General features: G+C 52.2%; 1 protein-coding gene across 2 annotated transcripts; it reads left to right on the top strand.

The window, feature by feature from the left end:
* Window positions 1–7: 7 nt before the first annotated feature.
* taok2a (TAO kinase 2a) lies at window positions 8–27,572 on the top strand. Of its 2 annotated transcripts, none has more exons than XM_035397530.1 (20): window positions 8–459; window positions 9,692–9,832; window positions 10,467–10,538; window positions 10,655–10,756; window positions 12,469–12,514; window positions 12,960–13,056; window positions 13,141–13,254; window positions 13,342–13,433; window positions 14,164–14,257; window positions 14,844–14,925; window positions 15,018–15,185; window positions 15,500–15,706; window positions 16,438–16,569; window positions 17,160–17,396; window positions 18,231–18,359; window positions 19,037–19,240; window positions 20,154–20,393; window positions 24,199–24,420; window positions 25,290–25,472; window positions 26,642–27,572. In XM_035397530.1, the coding sequence occupies exons 2-20, from the start codon at window positions 9,701–9,703 to the stop codon at window positions 27,539–27,541; spliced, it is 3,453 nt and encodes a 1,150-aa protein (XP_035253421.1). In that variant the 5' UTR covers window positions 8–459; window positions 9,692–9,700; the 3' UTR covers window positions 27,542–27,572. The 2 variants fall into 2 exon arrangements, with proteins under 2 accessions (XP_035253421.1, XP_035253422.1); XM_035397531.1 differs by having other exon boundaries at window positions 24,199–24,411; window positions 26,642–27,570.
* The last annotated feature ends 277 nt before the right edge of the window (window positions 27,573–27,849 follow it).

Genomic DNA, 27,849 nt, shown 5'->3' with positions numbered 1-27,849 from the left:
TTCTTTCCGGTTTCCGGCCGGCTCCCGCCCCGTGTAGCCATCTTGAATTTCTGAACAAAAAAACAGGGTGAGACAGAAAGAGACAGATAAAAACAGAGAAATTCTCTGTATATTGTATAACATAAGCGTGATGAAAAAAGACGGATGTAAGGAAAAAATATGAAACAACGTGAAGCGAGCGAGGGAGCACATCGGCCGCGCCTCGCTTTAAGACTGAGAACTGCTAGCTTGTCAGCTAGCTGCAGATAGGGAGAGATAGCTAGTTAGCTTTAGCCAGAAGGCTACAGTGACTAGAAGAATTCATTTGTAGAAGGGGGCGAGAAGAAGAAAAGCCGTGGAAATGGATCGTATAGATTGAGTATAGTCGTACCGAAAAAGGACAGGAGACGGAGGATCGTAAAGAGAGACGGGGAAAACGATTTATTGGAATCGTAGCGAGCGGGATCGCTGTGAGCCGCGGTAAGTCGGTGGCAATCTTTTCAGGGTAGCTAGCTTGCTAGCCGATTGTGGCAAACGGCATAGCATATTCAGCTAGCAAGCTAAATACTTATACAGCCGATTAAGCCGCTAGCTAACAGCCGATACTGAATAAATACAGCTAGCCAGGCGGCTAAACTAATTCACTAGCTGCAAATTAATAGTTTGCCCAGTGTAACGTTCAGTTAGCTAGCCACATGTTTTAGGTTGCTAGCTAGAAAATCATTTAACTGTTTACCGTTTCAACCACCAATTCAATTGTTTTAGCTAGACTAGCTTGTTTCTGACTGCTAACTTTGTTATTTAAACTAACGCAGTTAGCTGAGATGAAGAGACAGTTAGCTAGTGTTGGCAGTTCGCTAGAGCAGCTGCTGGTTGGCTAACGAAGTCTGCTGGTCTATGACGGCTAGTTTAGGTTGTGGTTCTTGAATATGTAGCCATCTAATGTTAATTTACTGTTACTGTTAGACAATTTAGTTTACAGGCTAAATGGCTAGCGAGCTATACCACTATTATGTAACGGCAGACACCAGGCATTTGCAGCTAGACGCATATACGAGATATCTGGCGAGCTTGTCATCGTCAGTTACACATCGTCCCACATTTGCAGAGTGGATTGACCAGATTTTCTTTAGACTAGCTAAATTTAGCCAACGTTTCACCCCCTCTCAATTTAATTGCTAACGAACCAAGACTAAGCGGCGTTTGCGGTACTGTTGCATTAAATGTTTTTCCCCGGGGGCGTTTATTAATTTGTCTGTCATTCTGTCTACATAAGTTAAATGGATTTAGTTTATTTTGCTGTATGGTGTAGCGTTTAATTAGTTAGCTAATCTAACGTTTTGAGGGCTGGTAGTGCTGCGATAGCTGGCTAACGGCAGCGCGCTGTGTTCTGGTTTTATGACCGAGGCACTCGCGAATTGAGCTTTGTTAGCTAGCTTTGTCCTGAACTGAAACGGCTAGTCTAAGTCTGTACACGTAGTTCAGTCTGAATATCTTGTGGAAATCGTATTGCTTATACCGGCTTAAGTCTGTGTAAGGCCATATTCCAGTCAACGTGGGCTGGGCAGCCGCATTCAACACCATTGTTTGCAGCTAGATAACGTTAGCTAGCGTCTTTAACGTTACCTTTCAACCGTCGCTATTTTACATATTCGTCCAGCCGTTATTTCCAGCATCTGCGATATCTGACCAGCTCCCTGTGCTTATTAATATAGTTTCCTATGGCTAATATGTATTTGGATCCATGTTGTTTAGGCGTATCATGACAACAATTTTCTCTGTAACACAAGACAATGGTCGATCTTTATTTACGTTTTGTAATTGATCTCTCTTCATAATAAAACCAACATATCTTACAGATCTTGCTGTTACTGTATATCCGTCTGACGTTTTATTTTTCAGTCTGTGTTTTATTGTTGGTGGAGACCGTTGGCTGGCGTCCATCAGCTGTACGTCTGCCTTTGAACCTTACATAATAAAGGCGGTGTTCTGTGTCTTGTTGAACGTCTGCCGTTCATTTTTTGCATCTAAATAATTTTCCCGTGGCTAACAGGAAGATATGTAGTAATGAGAGAAACTCCCATTGCGGAGCTGTTGAATCTGTTTTTCCGGCCGACGGTCCTACAGAACGGACTCTGGGTATTTCCGCCTGACTTCTTTCTGAGTAGGCATCTTATGCAGAAAAGACAACATTTCAGTTTACTTTGCGGGTAACGTTCCTAATGGATTTTCAGTGCACGCTGCAGTCGATACTGGGCATTTAAGTTTGGTTTTGCATACCCTATGCAGGGTTTCTCCTGGTTCAGTATCAGACAATAACACAATCGAACAAAGCTGATGCCTTAATCAAAATCACTGTGTGCTCTACCTTCTTGCCCACGCACCACATCTATCTCTATTTGAACATAACAAGAGGCACAGCAGTTTGGCAGACTTATGTAAGTCCACAGTATATCAGTGAATACATTTAGTACAGGTAGAAATGTATTGTGATGTGGGTATCAATTTATTTTTACATTTTTTATGCCATATCCTCATAATATCATTTACTGTGATGCTACAGTAATTGAGTAAGGAATGCCTGTCATTTGATAGACAGGGCTCCAGAGTGTGGTCAGTTGGTCACATTTTGCGACCAGTTCAATTTGCAGCGCGGTCAACTTTTTAAATGGATCGCATCAGAGCAAGTTGCTGAATTTCTGGTCAGATAAACATTTTTCACTCTTCACTCAATCCTAAAAGTTTCAATCTGATGCAGATGTTTGAGGTCATTGATTCAGGAAAATATTGCACGTGGGTAAGATGCAGCATCCCTTGTCTTTGCAAAGTGAAGCGGTTTCTTGTTCTTGATTCAGTGTTCTTGTCTATCAGTCATCTCATGACGTTATGCATTGTTAACAGAGCTTGCTAGCTATGTTAGCCGTGTCTACCCTTCACCTTGGTTTGTTGTTTTATGGTGCTACTCACTGTTAATATATCACAACAAAACTATCATTTTTTGAAAAAAAATGTGGAATTTCCAATCTCACCTGAATTTGGATTGTCCAAATCATGAACTATGTACAAGCAAGCTCATAGACGTCCCCTGCCGCCAGCTTTGGAGAATGAAGACCAACCGCGGCTCTCCAGCCAGCTGCTTCTTTTCACACCGCGGCCACGCTCGCGCACAGAGCGTAGCCGGGTCGGAGGGGTCCTATTCATACGCGAGCTCAGAGAGTGCTAGCCACGGGCCCCCGGACAGCCAGCAGGAGTCCCCCGACCAATGAACAATGCTACACACCCCCCTACCGACCGTGTCCCTCCCGCATCCCTGAGCGACGCCTAGCCAATTATGGGTCGCCCCTGTGGGGCCGCCGGCCGCTGGCACGGGACGGATTCGATCTGAGACGCAGCGCTCGCACAAAAGCAGCACTTTTACCCGAGTACCCAGCGGCCCAATGCAAGGCTGTCTCGGCAACTGAATGGATGTTCAAGTCCGCGTTTTCCTGCTAGCCTTCTAGAAGCTACCCATTTCATCATATTGGGAGCTACAGTCCAGTCACTCAAAAACAGAAGGTCTGGCTGTGTCTTACAGTGAGCTACCTGACAGCGCAGGCGCACAGAGATAACAGGGTGGGTTGAAGGGGGGAAAAAAAGTCCAAACCAAAAGGAAAATTATATACAAGCAGAACCAAATTTGTCAGGGGGGGCCTTCAAAATTTTTTTTACCCTACGGGTGGCTGACCAAAAAAGTTTGGGAGCCACTGTCCGAGGGTAAGCTCTGCATACAGTACCTGAGGAAGTTCTGTATTTAAAAACTGCATTCAGCTCGCTAGCCAGCTAATTAGCCAGCTAGCTAACTGTAGTCTTTCGGGGCTTACACCTTTATTACCCCATAGGGGTGACATAGCTCAGGAGGTAAGAGCGGTTGTCTGGCAGTCAGAGGGTTGCCGGTTCTATCCCTACCCTGGGCGTGTCGAAGTGTCCCTGCGCAAGACACCTAACCCCTAACTGCCCTGGTGAATGAGAGGCATCAATTGTAAAGCGCTTTGGATAAAAGCGCAATATAAATGCAGTCCATTTACCATAACAGCAGGTTAAATGAAGCACAGGCGGAGTAGCTCTCCTCTTCGTGGCCTTTGCCTTGTCTCAGAGGATGTTAGCACTTTTCGCACCGCTGTGGCACTGGAGCAGTGGCACCTTTACATGGTGAAATGATCCGCGATGTGCAACGCTTTTTGAAATCGGCTTTATTATCAGACACGACTGTGGCCTGTATAACGATAATACCATGCACTAGTACCCGGGCGACACTTCGAACATTCGTAGTCAAGCTAAGTGCAGGATTCCCGTTCCCTGGGGAGTGGGTACTGGCTTGTAGTCTGACAGTTGGTCGGCCAGATCACCCAAGTTCTCCCCCCCCCCCCCATTATTTTTAAGCTATTTTTCATTTAAATGAAGCTGACCATCCATACTAAAGAGTGCCGCTGTGTATTCATCAAGCAAAGCAGAATGTAGGCTGTGTGTTGTGAGACTACATTCCAGTTTTTTTCTGTCTCGCTCGATAAGAGAGGTCCCGGAAGAAGGGCGCGCAGGTAAATAATAACAGGGGAGGAGTGTCGCCCTACGGCCGTAGGGCCCTTCTGGTGCCAAAAAGCAGCGCAGGCACCCAAATTGGGAAGAACCGATTGTCACGCGCGCATGCACGGCATGCTTGACCTGTGAGTCATGAAAAGCATTCGCCTGTCGCGCCAGGGTCTTGTCCCGAAACGCCGCGTTGCTTTGATGCCGGAGTGACGAAATCACGCCCAGCCGGCGCGGCAACATTTTTGAATGTCGTCATGGCTACTAAAGCTGTCAAAAGTGCCATGAAATTGAGTTTGAGTATTAGCTTTCGTAATTAGTTAGAGTTCGAATATCATTTGCCTATAATTCACAAAAATAAGCTGCTTGTTGTCGGGCGCAATATGCACCTGACGCTTCCTCTAAACTGGCCTGCACGTTATTTTCCACAAGCGGGCAGTAGAATAGAGGACATCGGTGAAATTTCCTACTAGGTTACTACATCTGGGGCCTCATTTATAAAACGGGTTTTAGATCAACTGTGTGGCGCGTACGTAGAAAATCACGTCAAAGTAGTGATTTATAAAATTTCAACATGACTCGATTTGACCGTGGAAACGGTTGTGGCTCTACGTCAGGTCTTCACTTTGTGTATGCACGCAAGTTCGTTTTGTAAATGAGCCCCCTGCAGTTTCTATAGCCTCATGCGCAAATGAATAAAGCACTTTTTCGTGGATGTAATTTGCCTCAACTCAGCATTTATTAATCACAATAATAGGGAAATGATTGTTTATAGGAAATCCCTGTTTATTTCTTAACACAAAAACTATTCAAATGGCTAACTGTAGCCTAAAACAACATAAATGACTTACTCTGTTTAGTTTGTTTAACTTCTTTCATCATCCAATTTTATCAAAATCTTCAGAACAGAAAGGAAACATAGCCTGCCATGGGAACATTATTTAGCCTAAACTGTTAGCTGACCAGATCTGTTGAACGAAGTGAAAAAATAGTGGCTCGCGAGGCTAGCTGATCAGTAACGTTAGGTGTCAGCTGAAAGTATCACGGAGGTTATTGGCAAGGAAAACCAGACGATCCACTTGCTCTGGATCCAGAGCAGAATGTTTTTTGTTGACAGAGAAAGTAACGTTAGCACAGGAAATGAACGTTGCGTGCATGAACGTGATTCGCTGCATGACATTTAGCCTGTATATTCATGTTAATTACAAAACACGGGATCCAAAACTAATATTCGAATGCTCAACTTTAGGTTTAAAAAAAAAAAAAGATTTTTGAATAGTTTTCGAACTTCGAATATTTTTTGACAGCCCTAATGGCTACCGTGGCATTCTCTACGCAGGAGAAACACTGTCTATTGGGGTGACGCTTTCAATGCAATTATAAACCACACCTGCGTATGAGGAATGGCCAGCATTGTTAAGAGTGTCAGTGAACTGTATACATACAGATGGTTTAGTTGTGCTTGTGCTGGGCCATATTTAATCTTCGACTTGCTTTCTTTTACAAAATTCAGAGTTTCGCAGCGTTGAAACTTTTGTGAAATATGCGACACAGTGCGTGTTTTTCTTCACTGGTGATTCCCAACCGACAGCCACTCAATACTGGGACAGTAGTGCTTTGAACTTTGCGCATCTAATGTCCTGTATCTGAAAAGGTTCTCAAACTTGTACATCTCACACAGGAGTTGTGGGTTTTGTGTGTACGGGTTTTATGTGGCTGGTTATGCCTCTGCTAATATGCTATGTCCCGCATGTGTGCTAGGCTCCCCCCCCCCCCCCCCACAGTTTTACACTGAAGAGCTTTCAGGGCACCCTATAGGACAAGCAGCCTGCGGTTGTTATCACACTCATGCTTTTCACAAAGGGGTGCATTTTTCACGTCCCAGACGCCGCCGCATTCAGTAGGGATGCCGAAGCTTCGTGTAATTGTGACGGTCTTACATACTTTACTGGTTTTAGGCACTCCCTCATGGACTAGGCCGAAACAGCTTTGCGAACAAGCATTACATCATTTCCTTTTGCTGTCCATTGAACTACAGGTCCAAAATGCACCAGTGACATCAGTGCATCCTGGTTATTAATGTCCATAATTTAATTAACTCACACATTTTGTATCTTAAGTGAATGACTGAAGTAGGACCAAATAAGACCTTTTGGCTGCTATATTATTTTGTAACTCAGTTTTTAATAATTAATTTAATGAACATCTACTGCATGTACATCTAGTACATACTTTTATAAACATCTGTAACCGTGTAACTTGTTTTTATACGTTTTCCATATCTGAAATTCTTGTTCAGTATCCTGTGACAGCACAGTCACCCCCCCAGTCTCTGTGCCGCATACAGCACAGTCACCCCCCAGTCTCTGTGTCTCAGACAGCACAGTCACCCCCCCCAGTCTCTGTGTCTCAGACAGCACAGTCACCCCCCCAGTCTCTGTGCCTCAGACAGCACAGTCACCCCCCCCAGTCTCTGTGCCTCAGACAGCACAGTCACCCCCCCAGTCTCTGTGCCTCAGACAGCACAGTCACCCCCCCCAGTCTCTGTGCCTCAGACAGCACAGTCACCCCCCCAGTCTCTGTGTCTGAGACAGCACAGTCATCCCCCCAGTCTCTGTGCCTCAGACAGCACAGTCACCCCCCCAGTCTGTGTGCCTCAGACAGCACAGTCACCCCCCCAGTCTCTGTGTCTCAGACAGCACAGTCACCCCCCCAGTCTGTGTGCCTCAGACAGCACAGTCACCCCCCCAGTTTCTGTGCCTCAGACAGCACAGTCATCCCCCAGTCTGTGTGCCTCAGACAGCACAGTCACCCCCCCAGTCTGTGTGCCTCAGACAGCACAGTCATCCCCCAGTCTCTGTGCCTCAGACAGCACAGTCACCCCCCCAGTCTCTGTGCCTCAGACAGCACAGTCACCCCCCCCAGTCTCTGTGCCTCAGACAGCACAGTCATCCCCCAGTCTCTGTGTCTCAGACAGCACAGTCACCCCCCCAGTCTCTGTGTCTCAGACAGCACAGTCACACCCCCCCAGTCTCTGAGCCTCAGACTGCACAGTCACCCCCACCCCCCTCAGTGTTCCTCAGACTGCACAGTCATCCAAACTCTGACGACATCATCTCGTGATGAGTGCACAGATGGAACAATGGTGGAATATGACAAACATGAATTAACTTTTTTTTTTTTTTTTTTAAGTCTGCTGTTGTCCTCTGTCCCTGCCTATGCATAGCTGAGTCTTCCTCAGCGCTCACAAAGCTGTACACTTCATCTTATTCATGTTCTTCGGTTTGATTGGCGGTTACAGTTTGCTATATATAGCTGCGATGCCTACGGGCTGGCCTGGCTTACAGACGGTCGGATTACGGATTCCAAATCCGATTGGTCACGGCACATCAAAGCCATCTCAGGCCACTCGTTAGTACTGCAGGGACTTGGAGGAAAGTGGGAGATGTGCCCTCCAGCTGGACAAATATGGACGACAAAGCAGAAATTTTCAGAATCCAGCCTATTGGTTTTCTGCTGTTAGTGGAACTTCTGCTGAGGAGCTCTGCACATAGCTGGGTCCAGCGGGCTCGTGCGAATTAGCGTGCAGGACCCTGAATCGCAGGGAAGTGCTTGCAGTTTGAGGCGTTCTCAAACTTTCCCGGTATCTAATCTCAGAGGCCATAAATCTAGCAACCCAATCATAAATCTTTTTTTCTGAAGCTAAAAATTTATTCAGTCATTCTAATTACAGGGTGTGGTTTGTCTGTTGTTGTCTTTTTTTAGTATGCAACTTCCCAAAACTGCCTTTACAGATTCTTTCGGAAAACTTGGCAGATGTTGTGTGACCAGGTCGAGGCTTAAGATATAATACAAAATGGGGGGTGGGTGGGGGGGGGGGGGGGGGGGGGGCGCGAGTCCAGGTCCAAATGCACTTCAGAACAAGAGGCCAGTGCAGGGATGTTGTGTTGCGACCAGCAGCAACAAAATACAGTCCCAGTGAGTGAAGGTGCGGTGTCCGTTTCTGTTTGCAAAGCAGTTCCGCACGGGATGGGCCTCACCCGAAACTGCGCGATGCTGGCTATTTCCAGGAATGAGGTTTATAGATGCGGTGCGATAGACGCCTGAATGTAGGTGTGAATGTAAATTTGCATGTAGGTGTGAATGTAGATGTGAATGTAAATTTGAATGTAGATGTGAATGTAGATGCCAGGAGATTGGGAATGCAGTTCGGAAAAATCCAACGTAAGAAGTCCTTCTGTGTAATATAAATGCAAGAAACACCGTATAACTTAACTTTATTATTATTAATAAAGAAATGAAGCGACGGCTATGTTACTGTGGGTTTTACACTCAAACAATGTTGTTATTTGTTGTGTGGTGTTTTTTTGGATTGCAATGTGTACTCCCTACCACTAGGGAGGCGCCCTCACGTATGAGCTGGGTATGTTAACCCTAGTCTGTACGGTAGATGAAGAGCAAGCAGTAGGGAAGCCATTGAGTTCCATTGAGTTTGATTCTTTTGGGGATAAAATAAGACATTTGAGCGTGAATATTAACGTTTATTTTTGAAATAAAAAATAATACATTGTGTCTTTATTGCAGCCGTCTTCCTTTCTACATGGGTTGTGTTTGACCAAAGATAAATCTCGCATTTATTTAATCTGGCTCGGTGAAGTCGTTGCAATGCTGTTTGACCGGACAGGGCACTGCCACTTCACCCTTGGGGCTATTTGAAAAGATCTCTTTTTTTGTGAGCCTTATTTAAACAAAGGCATTATGAACGAGTTGACACGAGTGGTACGCAAATAGCCTACGGCAAAAAGTTCGAAATGCGCGAAAATTCTATTGCGTCCATTTTAGGTACGTATCTATTTTTAGGTACGCCTTTCGTTAGGACGTGAAATTGGCACGCATTTTAATCCGTTTGCCGTGCATGCATTCTCTCCTAACGCCTAAGTCAACACCTGATTATGAAAGTGCACTGTACATGGATATAAAAAGCCATTTCAAATTTTCATGTTAACATTTTTTTCTTCAGCTGAACTGCGTTCATGTCCTTCAACCCCCCTGTATATGCATGAGTTGATCCCTGACCCCCCTCCCCCCCGTGTCTGTGCGCGTGGACCTGTTTGACCTTTGACCCCTGCGCGACCCCCCCCCCCCGCAGGCGCTGGCCATGCCATCGACCGCGCGGGCGGGGAGCCTGAAGGACCCTGAGGTGGCGGAGCTCTTCTACCGGGACGACCCCGAGAAGCTGTTCGCCGACCTGCGTGAGATCGGCCATGGCAGCTTCGGAGCCGTCTACTTCGTAAGAAACCCGCCGCCGCCCCCCCCCCCCCACTTCCCCGCACTCACGAGAGCAAGAAACTGAGGACGAAGACGGAATGAGGGACGAATAGAGAGAGAGAATGGGCGGAGATGCTCGGCCTCCTAGGCAGAGAAACGCCCGCAGACAGTCTCCCGCGTTTCTCTCGCTAGGCCGGTCGTGCATGCGAAAGCGTGTCATTGAGTCCATGATAACGTGCTATTAACTGGCTCGCTGTCCACGCGAGACCAGCTCTCAGGTCCAAGTTAGGTAGGCCTCTTGTTTAGCTCAGGTACTGTTGTCTGAATGTTTGCGCAAACTATACGAGCCTTTTAAGTGTCCTTAAGTCTGTATGTGTGGTCATGTGTACACTTTTTAGGTTTTTATGCTCTTGTTACATTATTTTCAATTCAGCTGTCATTAGAGGTTACCGTGCCTACAAACGTAATCGAGCAGCTGGTTGTTTTTTAACAATCTTTGGTCATTTGTTTTGCCATTTTAAGCAAGTTAGCAGTTAGCGCTTTAAAGTTCATATAGGGTTTGATGTAGGGGAGGTGGTGGTTGTCCAGGGGTTCAGCAGGCTTCCTTTGACCCACCCCCCCCCCCCCCGCTCTGTGTCTGCCCCCCCCTCCCCCAGGCCCGAGATGTCCGCTCCAACGAGGTGGTGGCCATTAAGAAGATGTCCTACAGCGGCAAGCAGTCGAACGAAGTGAGTGTCCCGTTACAGCGCGCAGCCCTCGGCCCGGGCCGTGCCCGGCGGAGCCACCGTGTGGCGCTGTGGCGCTCGGCGCCTCCCGCTCTGACCCTCTCTCCGTCTCCCTGCAGAAGTGGCAGGACATCATCAAAGAGGTGAAGTTCCTGCAGAAGCTGCGTCACCCCAACACCGTGGAGTACCGAGGATGCTACCTGAGGGAGCACACCGCCTGGGTATGTGTGCTGGCACGGGGGGGCGTGCGTGCGTGCGTGCGTGCGTGCGTGCGTGCGTGCGTGCGTGCGTGCGTGTGTGTGTGTGTCCAGGTATGTGTGCGTGTGCGCAGGTGTGTGTGTGTGCGCGCACATGTTCAGGTATGTGTACTGGCACGGGGGTGTGTGCGTGCGTGTGTGCGTGTTTAGGTATGTGTACTGGCACAGGTGTGTGTGCGTGTTCAGGTATGTGTCCTGGCACGGGGGTGTGTGCGTGCGTGTGTGCGTGTTCAGGTATGTGTACTGGCACAGGTGTGTGTGTGTGTGCGCGTGTTCAGGTATGTGTACTGGCACAGGTGTCTGTGTGTGCGTGTTCAGGTTTGTGTGCTGGCACAGGTGTGCGGGTGTGTGTCTGTCAGTGTATGCGCACATGTTCAGGTACGTGTGCTGGCACGGGGGTGTGTGCGTGCGTGCGAGCGTGCGTGTGCTGGCACGGGGGTGTGTGTGTGTGCGAGCGAGAAGGCGCGCGTTTTCAGGTGTGCCCGATCCTGCCTTCAGGGTACGCGCGGTTGTGTGTGCACGCATGCATGTAGGGGTACATATATATGTGTGTGTATATGTGACCCAAAACAAGCTTGAGATGCATGATCTCACACGCATACAAAATCATTATCTCATCTAAATTGAGTTGCCAGAATCGCATTCCTGAAGATCAAATCTACCATTCACCTAAATTTCAAAATTCTAATTGTTGCGTGTATGTGAAATTTTGTTAAATATTGGGACTAGTTGGTATTCCACAGTCTGACAAATGAAAGAAATATCTTTGACTCTTCGTAAATGTTGACTCAGACAAAACGCAAACAAAAGGTTTGAGTGTTCAAATATGTTGGTCATTGATATGGTTTTTAAGATGGAGATCATACTTTATTGGTCTCTGTGTAATGTAATACTGATATTGTAGTGTTATAAAATACCCTTGTTTATTGATAGAAACAGCTGTACTTTCTTCTATTGTCTGAAATTAGTCTTTTTTTTCTTCTTCTATGGTAGATGCCTCTGTTCTTTGCTCCACGTGATATGATATAGTTGTTTTGGATTTGTTCCTCTTCCTGAAACAGTCTTAGACTAGTACTGTACATGTTGTGCTTTGCTATATATGGCACATGGGATTTCCCCATGTTGGATATCTTGTTGTTTATTTCTCAACGACAACATTGCTGTGTGTTGCCTTCATTATTCCGTCAAGCTAGGCTAACGCTGGTGTTTGTCGGTAAATTGTGTTTGTTGGTGTCGTCCGAAAGCTGATTCTACACAGCTAATGTTTATCGTTGCCAAGGCAACTGGTCTTTTTGAAAAATAATCATTTGATTTTTATGATTGGTGGCTGCATAGTATAACTACCTAACCAATCTCTTAAACAGGCTGACTACAGGTGTGTGAGGCTCAGTACAGGTGTGTGAGGGGCTCAGTACAGGTGTGTGAGGGGCTCAGTACAGGTGTGTGAGGGGCTCAGTATAGGTGTGTGAGGGGCTCAGTACAGGTGTGTGAGGCTCAGTATAGGTGTGTGAGGGGCTCAGTACAGGTGTATGAGATTCAGTTCAGGTGTGAGCAAAACTGAGGGTTTTACTAATCTCTCTCTTTCTCACTCTGCCTCTCTCCTTCGATTTCTGTTTCTCCCTCAATTTCTTCCCACCCACCCTTTCTCTCTCTCTCTCCCTCTCTTTTTCTCCCAGTTGGTGATGGAGTATTGCTTGGGTTCTGCATCAGACCTCTTAGAAGGTGAGTAAATAGAATTTTGCAGTGATGACGCCTTTTTGTAGGCCAACCAGGACATTTCTTCAGCCATGGGTTCCCTTGTAGATTTCCAGAGCTTTTTTCCCCACAGGGACTTAGTTTTCTGCCTAAAATAAGGTATCAATGGGTGTAATTTATCTTGTTAAACAAACCGTGAAACTCTTAGGCTCGCGTTGACCACAGACCTTATTTCCGGCAGAAAACTAAATGCCTATGGGGGAAAAAAGCATTGGAAATCTGAACGAGGGAACCCATGGCTCAAAAATGTGAACTTACTTCCAGGTATTAGGACTACAAGCTGTAACACTGCATTAGGGGGTGTTTACAGGCGGCTTTTTAAAAAACAAAACAAACGAGTTTAAACGTTTTTCATTTGTATCAACGGGTTTAAGGTTTGCAAATCGTGACACAGAATTTTAACTCCGCCCAGTTCACAAGAAGCCGCTGCAGGAAGTGGAAATAGCCGCCATCACCCACGGCGCGCTGCAGGGGCTGGCGTACCTCCACTCGCACAACATGATCCACAGGTGAGCGTCGCGCGACCCGCCCCCGCCCGCCGCTGCTCCAGAGCCAAAATGGCGGCGTTACCTTTCTCTCTCTGTCCGCCTCAGGGACGTCAAGGCGGGGAACATCCTGCTGACCGAGCCCGGACAGGTGAAGCTGGGGGACTTTGGCTCCGCCTCCATCGTCGCCCCCGCCAACTCCTTCGTGGGCACGCCCTACTGGTGAGCGCTGAATTGCAGTCCATTCACTGAACCGAGTTAAAATGTAATTGGCCTTGGCCCTGACCCTCGACCTTTGACCCTTTGCAGGATGGCCCCGGAAGTGATTCTTGCCATGGACGAGGGCCAGTATGATGGCAAGGTGGACGTCTGGTCCCTCGGTATTACCTGCATAGAGCTGGGTGGGTATGGGCCGTGTGATGACACTGGGTTAACCTGTGGGAGTGTGGTGTGGTTCGCACACGCTCATTTAGACTGTACAAGGATTGATGGGAAGGATGGAGGACTTTAAGCTCGTGTAGACCGTGCAAGGTCTGATGGGAAGGATGGAGGGTTGGCTGGGATATATAGCCAAAAGTATTAAGTGTACATCCAAGTTATACTTGTCTTATACAATACATTTATTAGACCACACTTTGAGTATTGTGTACAGTTCTGGGGACCGTACTACAAGAAGGATATAGAGGCTCTGTAAAAAAGGTTCAAAGAAGGGCAACCAAATTGATTCCTCTTATGGAAGATTAAAGTTATGAGGAAAGACTTAAGATGCTTAATCTCTTCAAGCTTAGTAAAAAGAGACATAGGCTTGATTTGATTGAGGCTGTTCAATTTTTAACGGGGGATTGACTAAGTGAACTACAAGAGATTCTTCAGGTCGAATACTATTAGTAGAACTAGGGGACGATTTAAGCTCATGTAGACTGTGCAAGGCCTGATGGGAAGGATGGAGAACTTTATGCTCATGTAGACTGTGCAAGGCCTGATGGGAAGGATGGAGGACTTTAAGCTCATGTAGACTGTGCAAGGCCTGATGGGAAGGATGGAGGACTTTAAGCTCATGTAGACTGTGCAAGGCCTGATGGGAAGGATGGAGGACTTTAAGCTCATGTAGACTGTTATCTGTCCCCCCAGCGGAGAGGAAGCCTCCTCTGTTCAACATGAATGCTATGAGTGCCTTATACCACATCGCCCAGAATGAGAGCCCCATCCTGCAGTCCAGCCACTGGTGAGAGCCCTGCGTCACCCATCTCACCCTCCTCTTCCTCCTCAACACGCCCATATCACCCTCCTCTTCCTCCTCAACACGCCCATATCACCCTCCTCTTCCTCCTCCACACACCCCATATCTCCCTCCTCTTCCTCCTCCACACACCCCATATCTCCCTCCTCTTCTTCCTGTCTCCCCTCCCCCATACGCCCGAGCCCTCTTCTTCTTCCTCCACACGCCCATAACACCCTCCTCTTCCTCCTCAATACGCCCATATCACCCTCCTCTTCCTCGTCCACACTCCCATATCACTCTCCTCTTCCTCCTCCACTCACCCATATCACCCTCCTCATCCTGCTCCATATGCCCATTACCCTCCTCTTCCTCCTGTCTACACCACACGCCCCGAACCCTCTTCTTCCTCCTCCATACGCCCATAACCCTCCTCTTCCTCCCGTCTCCCCCACACGCCCGAACCCTCTTCTTCCTCTGGTCTACACCACACACCCGTAACCCTCCTCTTCTTCCTGTCTCCCCTCCCCCACACGCCCGAACCCTCTTCTTCCTCCTCCATACGCCCATAACCCTCTTCTTCCTCCCCCAGGTCGGATTACTTCAGGAACTTCGTGGACTCCTGCCTGCAGAAGATCCCGCAGGACAGGCCCACGTCCGACGTGCTGCTCAAGGTAAAAATCCGCGACCGCCCCGCCGAAACGTGGGTCGGCTGGGTTTGGCCCTTTGGCGGTAATTAACACGCGCGTGTCTCTCCCCCCCTCAGCACCGCTTCTTGTGCAGAGAGCGCCCCCTGTCTGTGGTGCTGGACCTGATCGCGCGCACCAAGGACGCGGTCAGGGAGCTGGACAACCTGCAGTACCGCAAGATGAAGAAGATCCTGTTCCAGGAGACGCACAACGGCCCCGCCCCCGAGGGCGGGGAGGAGGAGGAGGTGCTGCTCTCTCATTGGTTCCTCTCCCTTTTTTGGGATTCTGTCCCCGTGTGCTGCTTTCCCGTTGCCATAGCATTGAGTTGGTCAGAGTTTGGTGATAACCATTTAGCACTGGGTCAGTGTTGTGTTGTGTTGTATAGGACCTAGGGGGACCTCAACTCCATGTTTATGTGTGTACGTGTGTTTGTGTGTGTTTGTGTGTGTGTGTTCGTGTGCGTGTGTACGTGTGTGTGTGTGTGTGTTCGTGTGCGTGTGTGTGTGTGTGTGTGTTCGTGTGCGTGTGTACGTGTGTGTGTACGTGCACGTGTGTGCAGGAGGCGGAGCAGTACATGCTGCGGACGGGCACGGTGAACAGCATGGAGAGCTCCCACTCGGTCCCCTCCATGTCCATCAGCGCCAGCTCCCAGAGCAGCTCCGTCAACAGCCTGGCCGACGGCTCCGATGACAGCGGCGAGATGGCCATGATGCAGGAGGGCGAGCACACCGTCACCTCCAACAGCTCCATCATCCACAGACCCCCGGTCAGTACCTGCACCGTCACCTCCAACAGCTCCATCATCCACAGACCCCCGGTCAGTACATGCACCGTCACCTCCAACAGCTCCATCATCCACAGACCTCCGGTCAGTACATGCACCGTCACCTCCAACAGCTCCATCATCCACAGACCCCCAGTCAGTACTCACACAGTCACCTCCAACAGCTCCATCATCCACAGACCCCCGGTCAGTACCTACACCGTCACCTCCAACAGCTCCATCATCCACAGACCCCCGGTCAGTACCTACACCGTCACCCCCAACAGCTCCATCATCCACAGACCCCCGGTCAGTACATGCACCGTCACCTCCAACAGCTCCATCATCCACAGACCCCCGGTCAGTACACACACCGTCACCTCCAACAGCTCCATCATCCACAGACCCCCGGTCAGTACACACACCGTCACTTCCAACAGCTCCATCATCCACAGACCCCCAGTCAGTGCATGCACCGTCACCTCCAACAGCTCCATCATCCACAGACCCCCAGTCAGTGCATGCACCGTCACCTCCAACAGCTCCATCATCCACAGACCCCCGGTCAGTACTCACACCGTCACCTCCAACAGCTCCATCATTCACAGACCCCCGGTCAGTACACACACCGTCACCACCAACAGCTCCACATCATCCACAGACCCCCGGTCAGTAAATGTGTCAGTACTGCTGAAGGTGGTGCTGCAGCTGTAATGGGCGTGCCTCTGTTTCAGGGCCATGATAACATCTACGATGACCCGTACCAGCCGGAGATCGACGCTCAGCAGCAGGCCTCGTCCGCCGCCCGCCGCAGGGCCTACTACCGCAACCGCGACCACTTCGCCACCATCCGCACCGCCTCCCTGGTAACCGCCCCGCCGCCGGCCTCACCGCACACAGCACACTGGTCCCACTGTGTGGGGTACCCCTGATCCTAGCTGTGTGGGGCACCCCTGGTCCTGGCTGTGTGGGGCAACCCTGATACTGGCTGTGTGGGGCACCCCTGATACTGGCTGTGTGGGGTACCCCTGATCCTAGCTGTGTGGGGTACCCCTGATACTGGCTGTGTGGGGCACCCCTGATCCTGGCTGTGTGGGGCACCCCTGATACTGGCTGTGTGGGGCACCCCTGATATTGGCTGTGGGTTACCACTGATCCTGGCTGTGTGGGGCACCCCTGACACTGGTTGTGTGGAGTACCCCTGATCCTGGCTGTGTGGGGCACCCTTGATACTGGCTGTGTGGGGTACCCCTGGTCCTGCCTTGTGGGGTACCCCTGATCATAGCTGTGTGGGGTAACCCTGATCCTAGCTGTGTGGGGTACCCCTGATCCTGGCTGTGTGGTGTGCACCTGTGATCTTGGCTGTGTGGGGTACCCGTGATTCTGGCTGTGTGGTACCCTTGTTCTCGCTGTGTGGGGTACCCCGGTCACGCCATTCCTGTCCCCCGCCCCCCAGGTGACGCGGCAGATCCAGGAGCACGAGCAGGGCTCTGCGCTCCGGGAGCAGATGTCGGGCTACAAGCGCATGCGCAGGCAGCACCAGAAGCAGCTGGTGGCGCTGGAGAACAAGCTGAAGGCCGAGATGGAGGAGCACCAGCTGCGTCTGGACAAGGAGCTGGAGGCCCAGAGGACCAGCTTCACCGGCGAGGGAGACAAACTGGGCAAGAAACACCAGGCCATCCTGGAGAAGGAGGTGAGTGGTCCCAGCTGGGAGTGCTGGGTTTGTGTGAGTCTGCTGGTACTGCTGGGTTATTGTGAGGCTGTGCTGGGTTAGTGTGAGTCTGTGCTGGTAGTGCTGGGTTAGTGTGAGTCTGTGCTGGTAGTGCTGGGTTAGTGTGAGTCTGTGTTGGGTTAGTGTGAGTTTGTGCTGGGTGAGTGTGAGTTTGTGCTGGTTGAGTGATAGTCTGCTGGGTTAGTGTCAGTCTGTGCTGGGTTAGTGTCAGTCTGTGCTGGGTGAGTGTGAGTCTGTGCTGGGTTAGTGTGAGTTTGTGCTGGTTGAGTGATAGTCTGCTGGGTTAGTGTCAGTCTGTGCTGGGAGTGTTGGGTTAGTGTGAGTCTGCTGGTAGTGCTGGGTTAGTGTGAGTCTGTGCTGGGTTAGTGTGAGTCTGTGTTGGGTTAGTGTGAGTTTGTGCTGGGTGAGTGATAGTCTGCTGGGTTAGTGTGAGTCTGTGCTGGTAGTGCTGGGTTAGTGTGAGTCTGTGCTGGTAGTGCTGTGTTAGTGTCAGTCTGTGCTGGGTTGGTGTGAGTTTGTGCTGGGTGAGTGATAGTCTGCTGGGTTAGTGTGAGTCTGTGCTGGGTTAGTGTGAGTCTGTGCTGGGAGTGCTGGGTGAGTGAGGCTGTGCTGGGAGTGTTGGGTTAGTGTGAGTCTGCTGGTAGTGCTGGGTTAGTGTGAGTCTGTGCTGGGTTAGTGTGAGTTTGTGCTGGGTTAGTGTGAGTTTGTGCTGGGTGAGTGTGAGTCTGTGCTGGGTTAGTGTGAGTTTGTGCTGGGTTATTGGGAGCTGAGGTGATGGTGTCTCCGTGCTCACAGACGAAGGCGGCGCTGGCCGAGGAGAAGAAGTTCCAGCAGCACATCCTGGGCCAGCAGAAGAAGGAGCTGTCCAGCCTGCTGGAGTCACAGAAGCGCCAGTACCGCCAGCGCAAAGAGCAGCTCAAGGAGGTGAGAGTGAGCGAGCACTGAGCACGTTTTGCATCTGAGCGCGGCCTGCTACTGAGCACGCCCTGCAACTGAGCACGGCCTGCTACTGAGCACGACCTGCAGCTGAGCACGCTCATCAACTGAGCATGCTCTGCAGCTGACCACGGCCTATAGCAGAAGCTCAGTAACCCCGCCCCTGACCCCTCCCCCTTTCCAGGAGCTGAATGAGAACCATGCAGTAACCCCGCCCCTGACCCCTCCCCCTTTCCAGGAGTTGAATGAGAACCACTCAGTAACGCCGCCCCTGACCCCTCCCCCGGTGCAGGAGCTCAGTAACCCCGCCCCTGACTCCTCCCCCGTGCAGGAGCTCAGTAACCCTGCCCCTGACCCCTCCCCCTACGCAGGAGCTGAATGAGAAACGCTCAGTAACCCCGCCCCTGACCCCTCCCACTGTAGCAGAAGCGGAATAACCGCTCACTAACCCCGCCCCTGACTCCTCCCCCTGTGCAGGAGCTCAGTAACCCCGCCCCTGACCCCTCCCCCTTTCCAGGAGTTGAATGAGAACTGCTCAGTAGCCCCGCCCCTGACCCCTCCCCCTGTGCAGGAGCTCAGTAACCCCGCCCCTGACCCCTCCCCCTGTGCAGGAGCTGAATGAGAACCACGCAGTAACCCCGCCCCTGACCCCTCCCCCTGTGCAGGAGCTGAATGAGAACCAGTCCACGCCGAAGCGGGAGAAGCAGGAGTGGCTGGTGCGGCAGAAGGAGTGTCTGCAGCAGCTGCAGGCGGAGGAGGAGGCGGGGCTCCTGCGCAGGCAGAGGCAGTACTACGAGCTGCAGTGCAGGCAGTACAAGAGGAAGATGCTGCTGGCGCGGCACAACCTGGAGCAGGACCTGCTGAGAGAGGTGCCTGCTGTCCGTCTGATCCTCTCCCTCTCAGCCTCTCTGTCTGCCTCTTTACCTCCATCTCTGCCTCTCTGCCTCTCTATCTGCCTCTTTACCTCCATCTCTGCCTCTCTATCTGCCTCTTTACCTCCATCCCTGCCTCTCTATCTGCCTGTTTACCTCCATCTCTGCCTCTCTGCCTCTCTATCTGCCTCTTTACCTCCATCTCAGCCTCTCTGTCTGCCTCTTTACCTCCATCTCTGCCTCTCTGCCTTTCTATCTGCCTCTTTACCTCCATCTCTGCCTCTGTATCTGCCTCTTTACCTCCATCTCTGCCTCTCTGCCTCTCTATCTGCCTCTTTACCTCCATCTCTGCCTCTCTATCTGCCTCTTTACCTCCATCTCTGCCTCTCTGTCTGCCTCTTTACCTCCATCTCTGCCTCTATCTGCCTCTTTACCTCCATCTCTGCCTCTCTGCCTCTCTATCTGCCTCTTTACCTCCATCTCTGCCTCTATCTGCCTCTACCTCCATTTCTCCCTCTTTCAGCCTCTCTATCTTCATCTCTTCCTCCATCTCTCGCCCTCTCTCTGCCTCTCTACCTCCATCTGTCCTTCTCTACCTCCATCTCTTCCTTTCTACCTCCATCTCTACCTCCATCTCTCCCTCTCTATCTCCCTGTCTCCCTTTCTACCTCCCTCTCTTCCTTTCTACCTCCATCTCTACCTCCATCTCTCCCTCTCTACCTCGTCTCCTTTTCTACCTCCATCCCTCCCTCTCATCTCTGTTTTTCTTCCTGTCCTTTTCTTCCCTTGTACCTTTCTCTCCCCATCCCTCTCTCTCTCCTCTCTCTCCCTTCATCTCTCCCTCACTAACTGCTCGCCTCTGCCCCCCCCCCCCCCCTCTCTCTCTCCCCCCCCCCCTCCCCTCTCCCAGGACCTGAATAAGAAGCAGACGCAGAAGGACCTGGAGTGCGCCATGCTGCTGCGGCACCATGAGTCCACCCAGGAGCTGGAGTTCCGGCAGCTGGCGTCGGTGCAGCGCACGCGGGCCGACCTGATCCGCACGCAGCACCAGACCGAGCTCACCAACCAGCTGGAGTACAACAAGCGCCGCGAGCAGGAGCTGCGGCAGAAGCACGCTGTGGAGGTGCGGCAGCAGCCCAAGAGCCTGAAGGTGAGGGGGCGGGGAGGGGGCGGGGCTGATGGGGGATGGGGGAGGGGCCTCGTGGAGGGGGAGGGGCCTTGGAGGTGGGGTGGGGAGGGGCGTCGGGGCTGGGCGGGGCTTCCGGGAAGGGAGGAGGGGCTTTGGTGGAGGAGTGGGGTGTCAGGGCTAGGCGGGGCTTCCAGAAAGGGGGGAGGGGCCTCGGTGGAGGGGAGGGTCCTCGGGGTGGGGCCGGAAGATCAACACAACGCCCACTGCACTCATACGCCGATATGCACTTATAGCTAGCCACCGTGCTTCGCTTCAGGGGCTTATTCCACTCTTACAGCTCGTTTCCAGCCCAAACCACTGCAAAGAGAGCAAACTTTAAAAAACAATTTTTGTCAGTGACATTTCCTTCTGACGTCTACAACAGCGATCACGTTTATTTTGCCTTTTTGTATAGCTATTTCCGTGGATAATATCACATTTATAATTATTATTTTCTGTTAAAAACATTTAATTAATGTCCAGGGAGACAGCCAACTACTTGCAAGTCAGATGACACGCGTATCCGTTTATAATACGATCGCATTTCAGGCTGGAAAGTAACCCATTAAACCAGAGAAACTGCTGAGCTGTCTTAGAATCTTTATCGCCACAGAATGTAGCAAGGCTGGCAGCGTCGGCATAGCAACGGACGCTGCGACGAAACTTTGAGTACGTCACAATGGTTTTAGAATGTCAATACCTCAGCCGGATCATTTTTTAAGCCCGGATCAAAATTGGCGTGACAGCGCCAGCAGTAATCTCTCTCTCTCCCGGCTAGTCTGTGAACTCTGTACGTAGTGAACTCCAGACACGTTCCTCACCAACACCAGTCTGAAGGCCACAGCTCTGATGCATTCATCAGTTTCTTGTTGCGTACGGTATATTCGTACAGCTTTTCACGATGACTGACCACGTAAGCGAGATTTCTGCCACGCCAGTTCTCGTCATGTCCAAGTACTGTGAAAACACACCGTCTTCCCAAAGAGTGTGGGGACACCTGAACATCACGCCCGTACGTGCTTGTTGAACGTCTCATTCCAAAACCATGGCCGTTAATGTGGAGTTAGTCCCCCCCCCGCTGGTATATCACCCTCTGCTCTTCTTGGAAGGCTTTTCAGTAGATTTTGGAACATGGCCGTCGGGATTCGCTTCCATTCAGCCACAAGAGGGCGTTAGTGAGGTCGGGCGCTGACGTTGGGCGCAAGGCCTGGCTCGGCGTTTGATGGGTTTGAGGTCAGGCCTGCCCAAGTTCTTCCCCGCCGAACTCGGCGAACCATTGCTTTGTGGACCTCGCTTTGCGCATGGCGGCACTGTCATGCTGAAACAGAGAGGGGCCGTCCACAAGCTGCTGACACAAAGCTGCCACTAATTCTCTAGAATGTCACTGTGTGCCGTAGCATTAAGACTTCCCTTGACTGGAACAAAGGGGCCTAGCCCTAACCATGAAAAACCAGCCCAAGGCAGTTATTCCTCTTCCGTCAGACTTTACATTTGACACAGTTCAGGCCAGTAGCAGTTGGTAATATGCATTCCTGCCGGATATTGAAGCGTTGCTCATCGTTCCAGAGAACGCGTTTCCGCTGCTCCGGAGTCCAATGGCGGCGTGCTTTGCACCGCCCTCCTCGGACGCTTGCCATTGCGCACGGTGATCTTGGGCTTGTGAGCTGCTGCTCGGGGGTGGAGACCTGTTTCATGAAGCTCTTTTTGACGAGCTGTTCTTTGTGCTGACGTAGTTTCCGGAGGCAGTTTGGAACCCCGTAGTGAGCGTTGCAAAACGAGGGCAGATGATTTTGACGCGCTACGCGCTTCAGCACTCGGCCGGTCCCGCTCTGTGAGCTTGTGCGGCCCACCGCTTCGCGGCTGAGCTGTTGTTGCTCCTATACATTTCCACTTCCACAATAACAGCGCTTACAGTTGACTGGGGCAGCTCTAGCAGGGCAGTAATCTGACAAAGTAACTTGCTGGAAAGGTGGCATCCTGCGACGTTGTACCACGTTGAAAGTCACTAAGCTCTTCAGTACGACCTATTCTACTGCCAGTGTTTCTCTATGGAGATTGCTTGGCTGTATGCTCGATTTAATGCGCCTGTTAGCAACGGGCGTGGCTGAAATAGCTGAAACCACTACTTAGAAATGGTACCCACATACTTTTGGCAATGTGAAGTACTTGTAATCCAATTCAGTTCTAGGAAAATAATACTGTGTATTCTTTATTTGACACCTGTTATGAGACAGGTATTTCCTGTCTGGTGGAACAGTGTGTTTGTGTTCATCAGTAACAAGGTGATTGGCTGAGACAATTGCATGGAGGCTGTGATTGGTCCACAGAAGACGAAGCCACGTGAATGTCCGTTAAAAAAAAATTGATAGTATCGCACTGCGCCCAGCTACACTCCCTTATAAAACAAAGAGTAACGCGGTTTTTGCATCTAGGAATGATGGCGTGATTCACTCTCGTCAGCAGTGACAGTGTTTACCACTAGGGGGCACTCTGGGCCCTTACGGAATTGCGCTTTGAAAAAGAAAGAAAAGAATCCCGTTATCCATATACATGGGCAACGGAAAACAATGCGGTTGAAACCTGCTCTTTATATGCGGATTATTTGTAATGTAGAAGGCTCTCCTATTCATGTGCAATGTTTGGGTTTGCTTGTACAGAACAGTGAAGTTAGTACCACACTGCCTGGCCGTTCTCTGCACGCGCGCACGCACACAGTCACACACACACTCACTCACTCACTCACTCACATACACATACACATACACACACACACACACTCACTCACTCACCCACTCACTCACTCACATACACATACACACACACACTCACTCACCCACTCACTCACTCACTCACATACACATACACATACACACACACACACACACACACTCTCACACACACACACACACACTCACCCACTCACTCATACACATACACATACACACACACACACTCACTCTCACACACACACACACACACTCACTCACTCGCATTCACACACACAAACACACACACACACACACACACACTCACTCGCATTCACACACACACACTCACTCACACTCACACACACACTCACTCACACTCACTCACTCACATGCACATACACACCCACACACACTCACTCACACATACTCTCACACACACTCACTCACTCGCATTCACACACACAAACACACACACACACACACACACACTCACTCGCATTCACACACACACACTCACTCACACTCACACACACACTCACTCACACTCACTCACTCACATGCACATACACACCCACACACACTCACTCACACATACTCTCACACACACTCACTCACTCGCATTCACACGCACATACACACACACACACACTCACTCACTCGCATTCACACACACACACACACACACTCACTCACTCATTCACACACACACACTCACAAACACACACACACACACTCACTCACACGCACATACACACCCACACACATTCACTCACACAGACACTCACACACACTTACACACACACACACCCTCTCATACACACTTAAACAGTCACACACACACACACTCACTCACTCACATGCACATACACACACACACACTCACTCACACACACTTACACACTCACTCACACACACATACACACGCACGCAAACTCACACACACACGAAAACTCACACGCAAACTCACAGACACACACACACACACACACTCTCACACACACACACACACACACACGCCCACAGTTGAACCCCATCCCCCCGTTGCTAAGGGACGCCGCTGTGTTTTGCTGTGGCTTCAGTCCAAAGAGCTGCAGATCAAGCGGCAGTTCCAGGACACGTGCAAGATCCAGACGCGGCAGTACAAGGCCCTGCGGAACCACCTGCTGGAGACCACGCCCAAGGCGGACCACAAGGCCGTGCTCAAGCGGCTGAAGGAGGAGCAGACGCGCAAGCTGGCCACGCTGGCCGAGCAGTACGACCACTCCATCAACGACATGCTGTCCACACAGGCTGTGAGTAAGGCAAGGAGAGACCCTCTGTCTGCTTTCTCACGCACCGTGGGGGGGCGGGGGGGGACCAGAGGGGGGCCCAGAGGGGGGCCCCGAGCCCTTGCTTTCGAGTCGCCACTCGGATGTCAGTTGGGGCCGCTCTCGGGATGCGTCGAGAGCGGCACAAAATGGCCGACGCATGGACCCATAATCCACGGTTGCTTCGTGGACTGGCCTCTTTAAATGCTGTGAAAGCTCTGTAACTGACTTATATCATCTGACTTGGGTCCAATTCACTATTTTTAAAAGGATTTCCTTCATATCGCTAGTGCCCACTCTCTCAGTCCACACTACAGTGTTAGTGCTCACTCTCTCAGTCCACACTACAGTGTTAGTGCCCACTCTCTCAGTCCACACTACAGTGTTAGTGCTCACTCTCTCAGTCCACACTACAGTGTTAGTGCTCACTCTCTCAGTCCACACTACAGTGTTAGTGTTCACTCTCTCAGTCCACACTACAGTGTTAGTGTTCACTCTCTCAGTCCACACTACAGTGTTAGTGCTCACTCTCTCAGTCCACACTACAGTGTTAGTGTTCACTCTCTCAGTCCACACTACAGTGTTAGTGCTCACTCTCTCAGTCCACACTACACTGTTAGTGCCCACTCTCTCAGTCCACACTACAGTGTTAGTGCCCACTCTCTCAGTCCACACTACAGTGTTAGTGCCCACTCTCTCAGTCCACACTACAGTGTTAGTGCCCAGATTAACTGGCACCTATTAGCATGTAGTCTGATACAAAGAGAGAGATGGGAGCATAGTTCTGCAGATCACCCCCTTTAACACCCACCCCAATCCTCTGCACCTGTACTGATCTCCCCTCTGTCCCCGCCCCCCTCCAGCTGCGATTGGACGAGACGCAGGAGGCGGAGTACCAGGTGCTGCGCATGCAGCTGCAGCAGGAGCTGGAGCTGCTGAACGCCTATCAGAGCAAGATCAAGATCCACACCGACTCGCAGCACGAGCGCGAGGCCAAGGACCTGGAGCAGAGGGTGTCCATCCGCCGGGCCCTGCTGGAGCAGAGGGTCAGAGGGGGCGGGGCATGGGGGGCGGGACACGGGGGGGGCAGTGGGCTGGACATGGGGTTCAGAGGGGGCTAGGGCGGCGGGCGGGGCACTGCTGGAGCAGAGGGTCAGAGGGGGCGGGTGCAGCGGGGGTGGGCAGTGGGTGGGACACAGGGGGTAGTGGGCGGGGCACATGGGTAGTGGGTAGGGCACAGGGGAGCAGTGGTAGGGACACGGGGGTAGTGGCTGGGGCACAGGGGGCAGTGGGCAGGGCAGAAGAACTGGGGTGGCGCACAGAGGCACAGATGGGGTGTCGTTTCCAGAGAAGTGGAATACAGAATTTGGGGCAGTAATAATAAAACAGGCTCTGGACAGCTGTGATGTCGCCTTCCTGGTAGAGCTGTGATGCTCATTCATGCCCACGGGCAGCCAGGAAGTGCAGACAGAAAGGGTCCACCAATCACCACTGCTGTTGTTCTGGTGCTTGTGAGCCACAGGCTCTGTGATTGGCAGAGCAGCTCTCAGAGTTTTAGAAGTAAGGTGACGTCATAACTGCCTCGGCCCTTTCTCATCTGCCCCGATGTGCGTGTCCCGTAGCTAACGCGCATGTGGCCGCTCTCTCTCTCTCCCTCCATCCCTCCCTCTCTCTCCTCCCTTCTCTCTTTTTCCCTCTCTCTCCCTCCCCCTCTGTTTCCCTCTCTCTCCCTCCCCCTTTCTCCCTCTCTCACCCCCCCTCTCTCTCCCTCCCCCTCTCTGTTTCCCTCTCTCTCCCTCCCCCTTTCTCCCTCTCTCACCCCCCTCTCTCTCCCTCCCCCTCTCTGTTTCCCTCTCTCACTCCCCTCTCTCTCCCTCCCCCTCTCTGTTTCCCTCTCTCTCCCTCCCCCTTTCTCCCTCTCTCACCCCCCTCTCTCTGTTTCCCTCTCTCTCCCTCCCCCTCTCTGCCTCTCTCACCCCTCTCTCACCCCCCCCTCTCTCTCCCTCCCCCTCTCTCTGTTTCCCTCTCCCTCTCTCACCCCCCTCTCTCCCGCTCCCTCTCCCCTCCCTCCCCCCCTCTCTGTTTTCCTCTCTCCCTCCCCCTCTCTCACCCCCCCTCTCTCTCCCTCCCCCTCTCTCTGTTTCCCTCTCCCTCTCTCACCCCCCCTCTCTCTCCCCCCCCCTCCCTCTCTCCCCCTCTCCCCCCCCCCCCTCAGATCGAGGAGGAGATGCTCTCCCTGCAGAACGAGCGCTCGGAGCGGATCCGCACGCTGCTGGAGCGCCAGGCGCGGGAGATCGAGGCCTTCGACTCGGAGAGCATGCGGCTGGGCTTCAGCAACATGGCGCTGACGGGCATCCCCGCGGAGGCCTTCAACCAGGGCTACCCCAACCCGCCGGCCGCCGTCGTCGGGGGCTGGCCCTCGCGCCCCGTGCCCCGCTCGGGCAGCCACTGGACCCACGGCGTGCACCCGCACAACTCGGGGGCGCCGCCCTCCTGGCGGAGCCAGAACAGCTGCGCCGGCGGCAGCGGGGGCGGGGGCGGGGCCTTCGGCCGGGCCGAGTCGATCAGCTCCGCCCACGGCCTGGGCCGCGAGAGCGGCATGCACTCCCACTCTTCCTCCTCCTCCTCCGCCTCCTCCTCCGCGTCGTCCGCCGCCGCCGCCCACCACCCTCACCACCACCACCACCACCACTACCTGCCCCAGCACCACCACCACCAGAGCACGCCGCAGCTGTACCGCGAGCGGGACCGCGAGCGCGAGCGGGACCGCGACTGGGGCGGGGCCCACCCGGGCCACGCCCACCACCTCTCCGCCCACAGCTCCTCCCAGTCGCTGGCGCTGCTGCCCCCGCCCCCGCCTCCGCCCCCCATCACCCTGTCCTCGTCCCCGCCCTCCTCCTCCTCCTCGTCCTCCTCCCAGGGGGGCTACAGCGGGGGCCCCGGGCTGGTGGTGAGGGGCCCCAGCCTGATGGCGCTCAGGAACAGCCCCCAGCCCCTCCGGAGGACCGCGTCCGGGGGCGGGCCGGGCGGGGCGGGGGGCGGCGACGGCGGCCTCAGCAGGAGCACCTCCGTCACCTCCCACATTTCCAATGGCTCTCACCTCTCCTACTCGTAATGAGGGCGGGGCCGGGGGCGGGGCTCTCACCTCTCCTACTCGTAATGAGGGCGGGGCCGGGGGCAGGGCTTGCACCTCTCCTACTCGTAATAGGGGCGGGGCCAGGGATGGGGCTTGCATCTCTCATGCTTTTAATGAGGGCGGGGCTGGGGGCTGGGCTCACACCTCTCCTACTCTTAATGAGGGCGGGGCTTGTATCTCCTACTCTTAATGAGGGCTGGACCAGGGGCGGGGCTTGCACCTCTCCTACTCTTAATGAGGGTGGGGCTGGGGGCGGGGCTTACACCTCTCCTACTCTTAATGAGGGC

The sequence above is a fragment of the Anguilla anguilla genome, chromosome 17 (assembly GCF_013347855.1).
Source record: "Anguilla anguilla isolate fAngAng1 chromosome 17, fAngAng1.pri, whole genome shotgun sequence".
NCBI lineage: Eukaryota > Metazoa > Chordata > Actinopteri > Anguilliformes > Anguillidae > Anguilla > Anguilla anguilla.
Note: the sequence above shows the minus strand (reverse complement) of the source record. Positions and strands in the feature narration are given on the sequence as shown.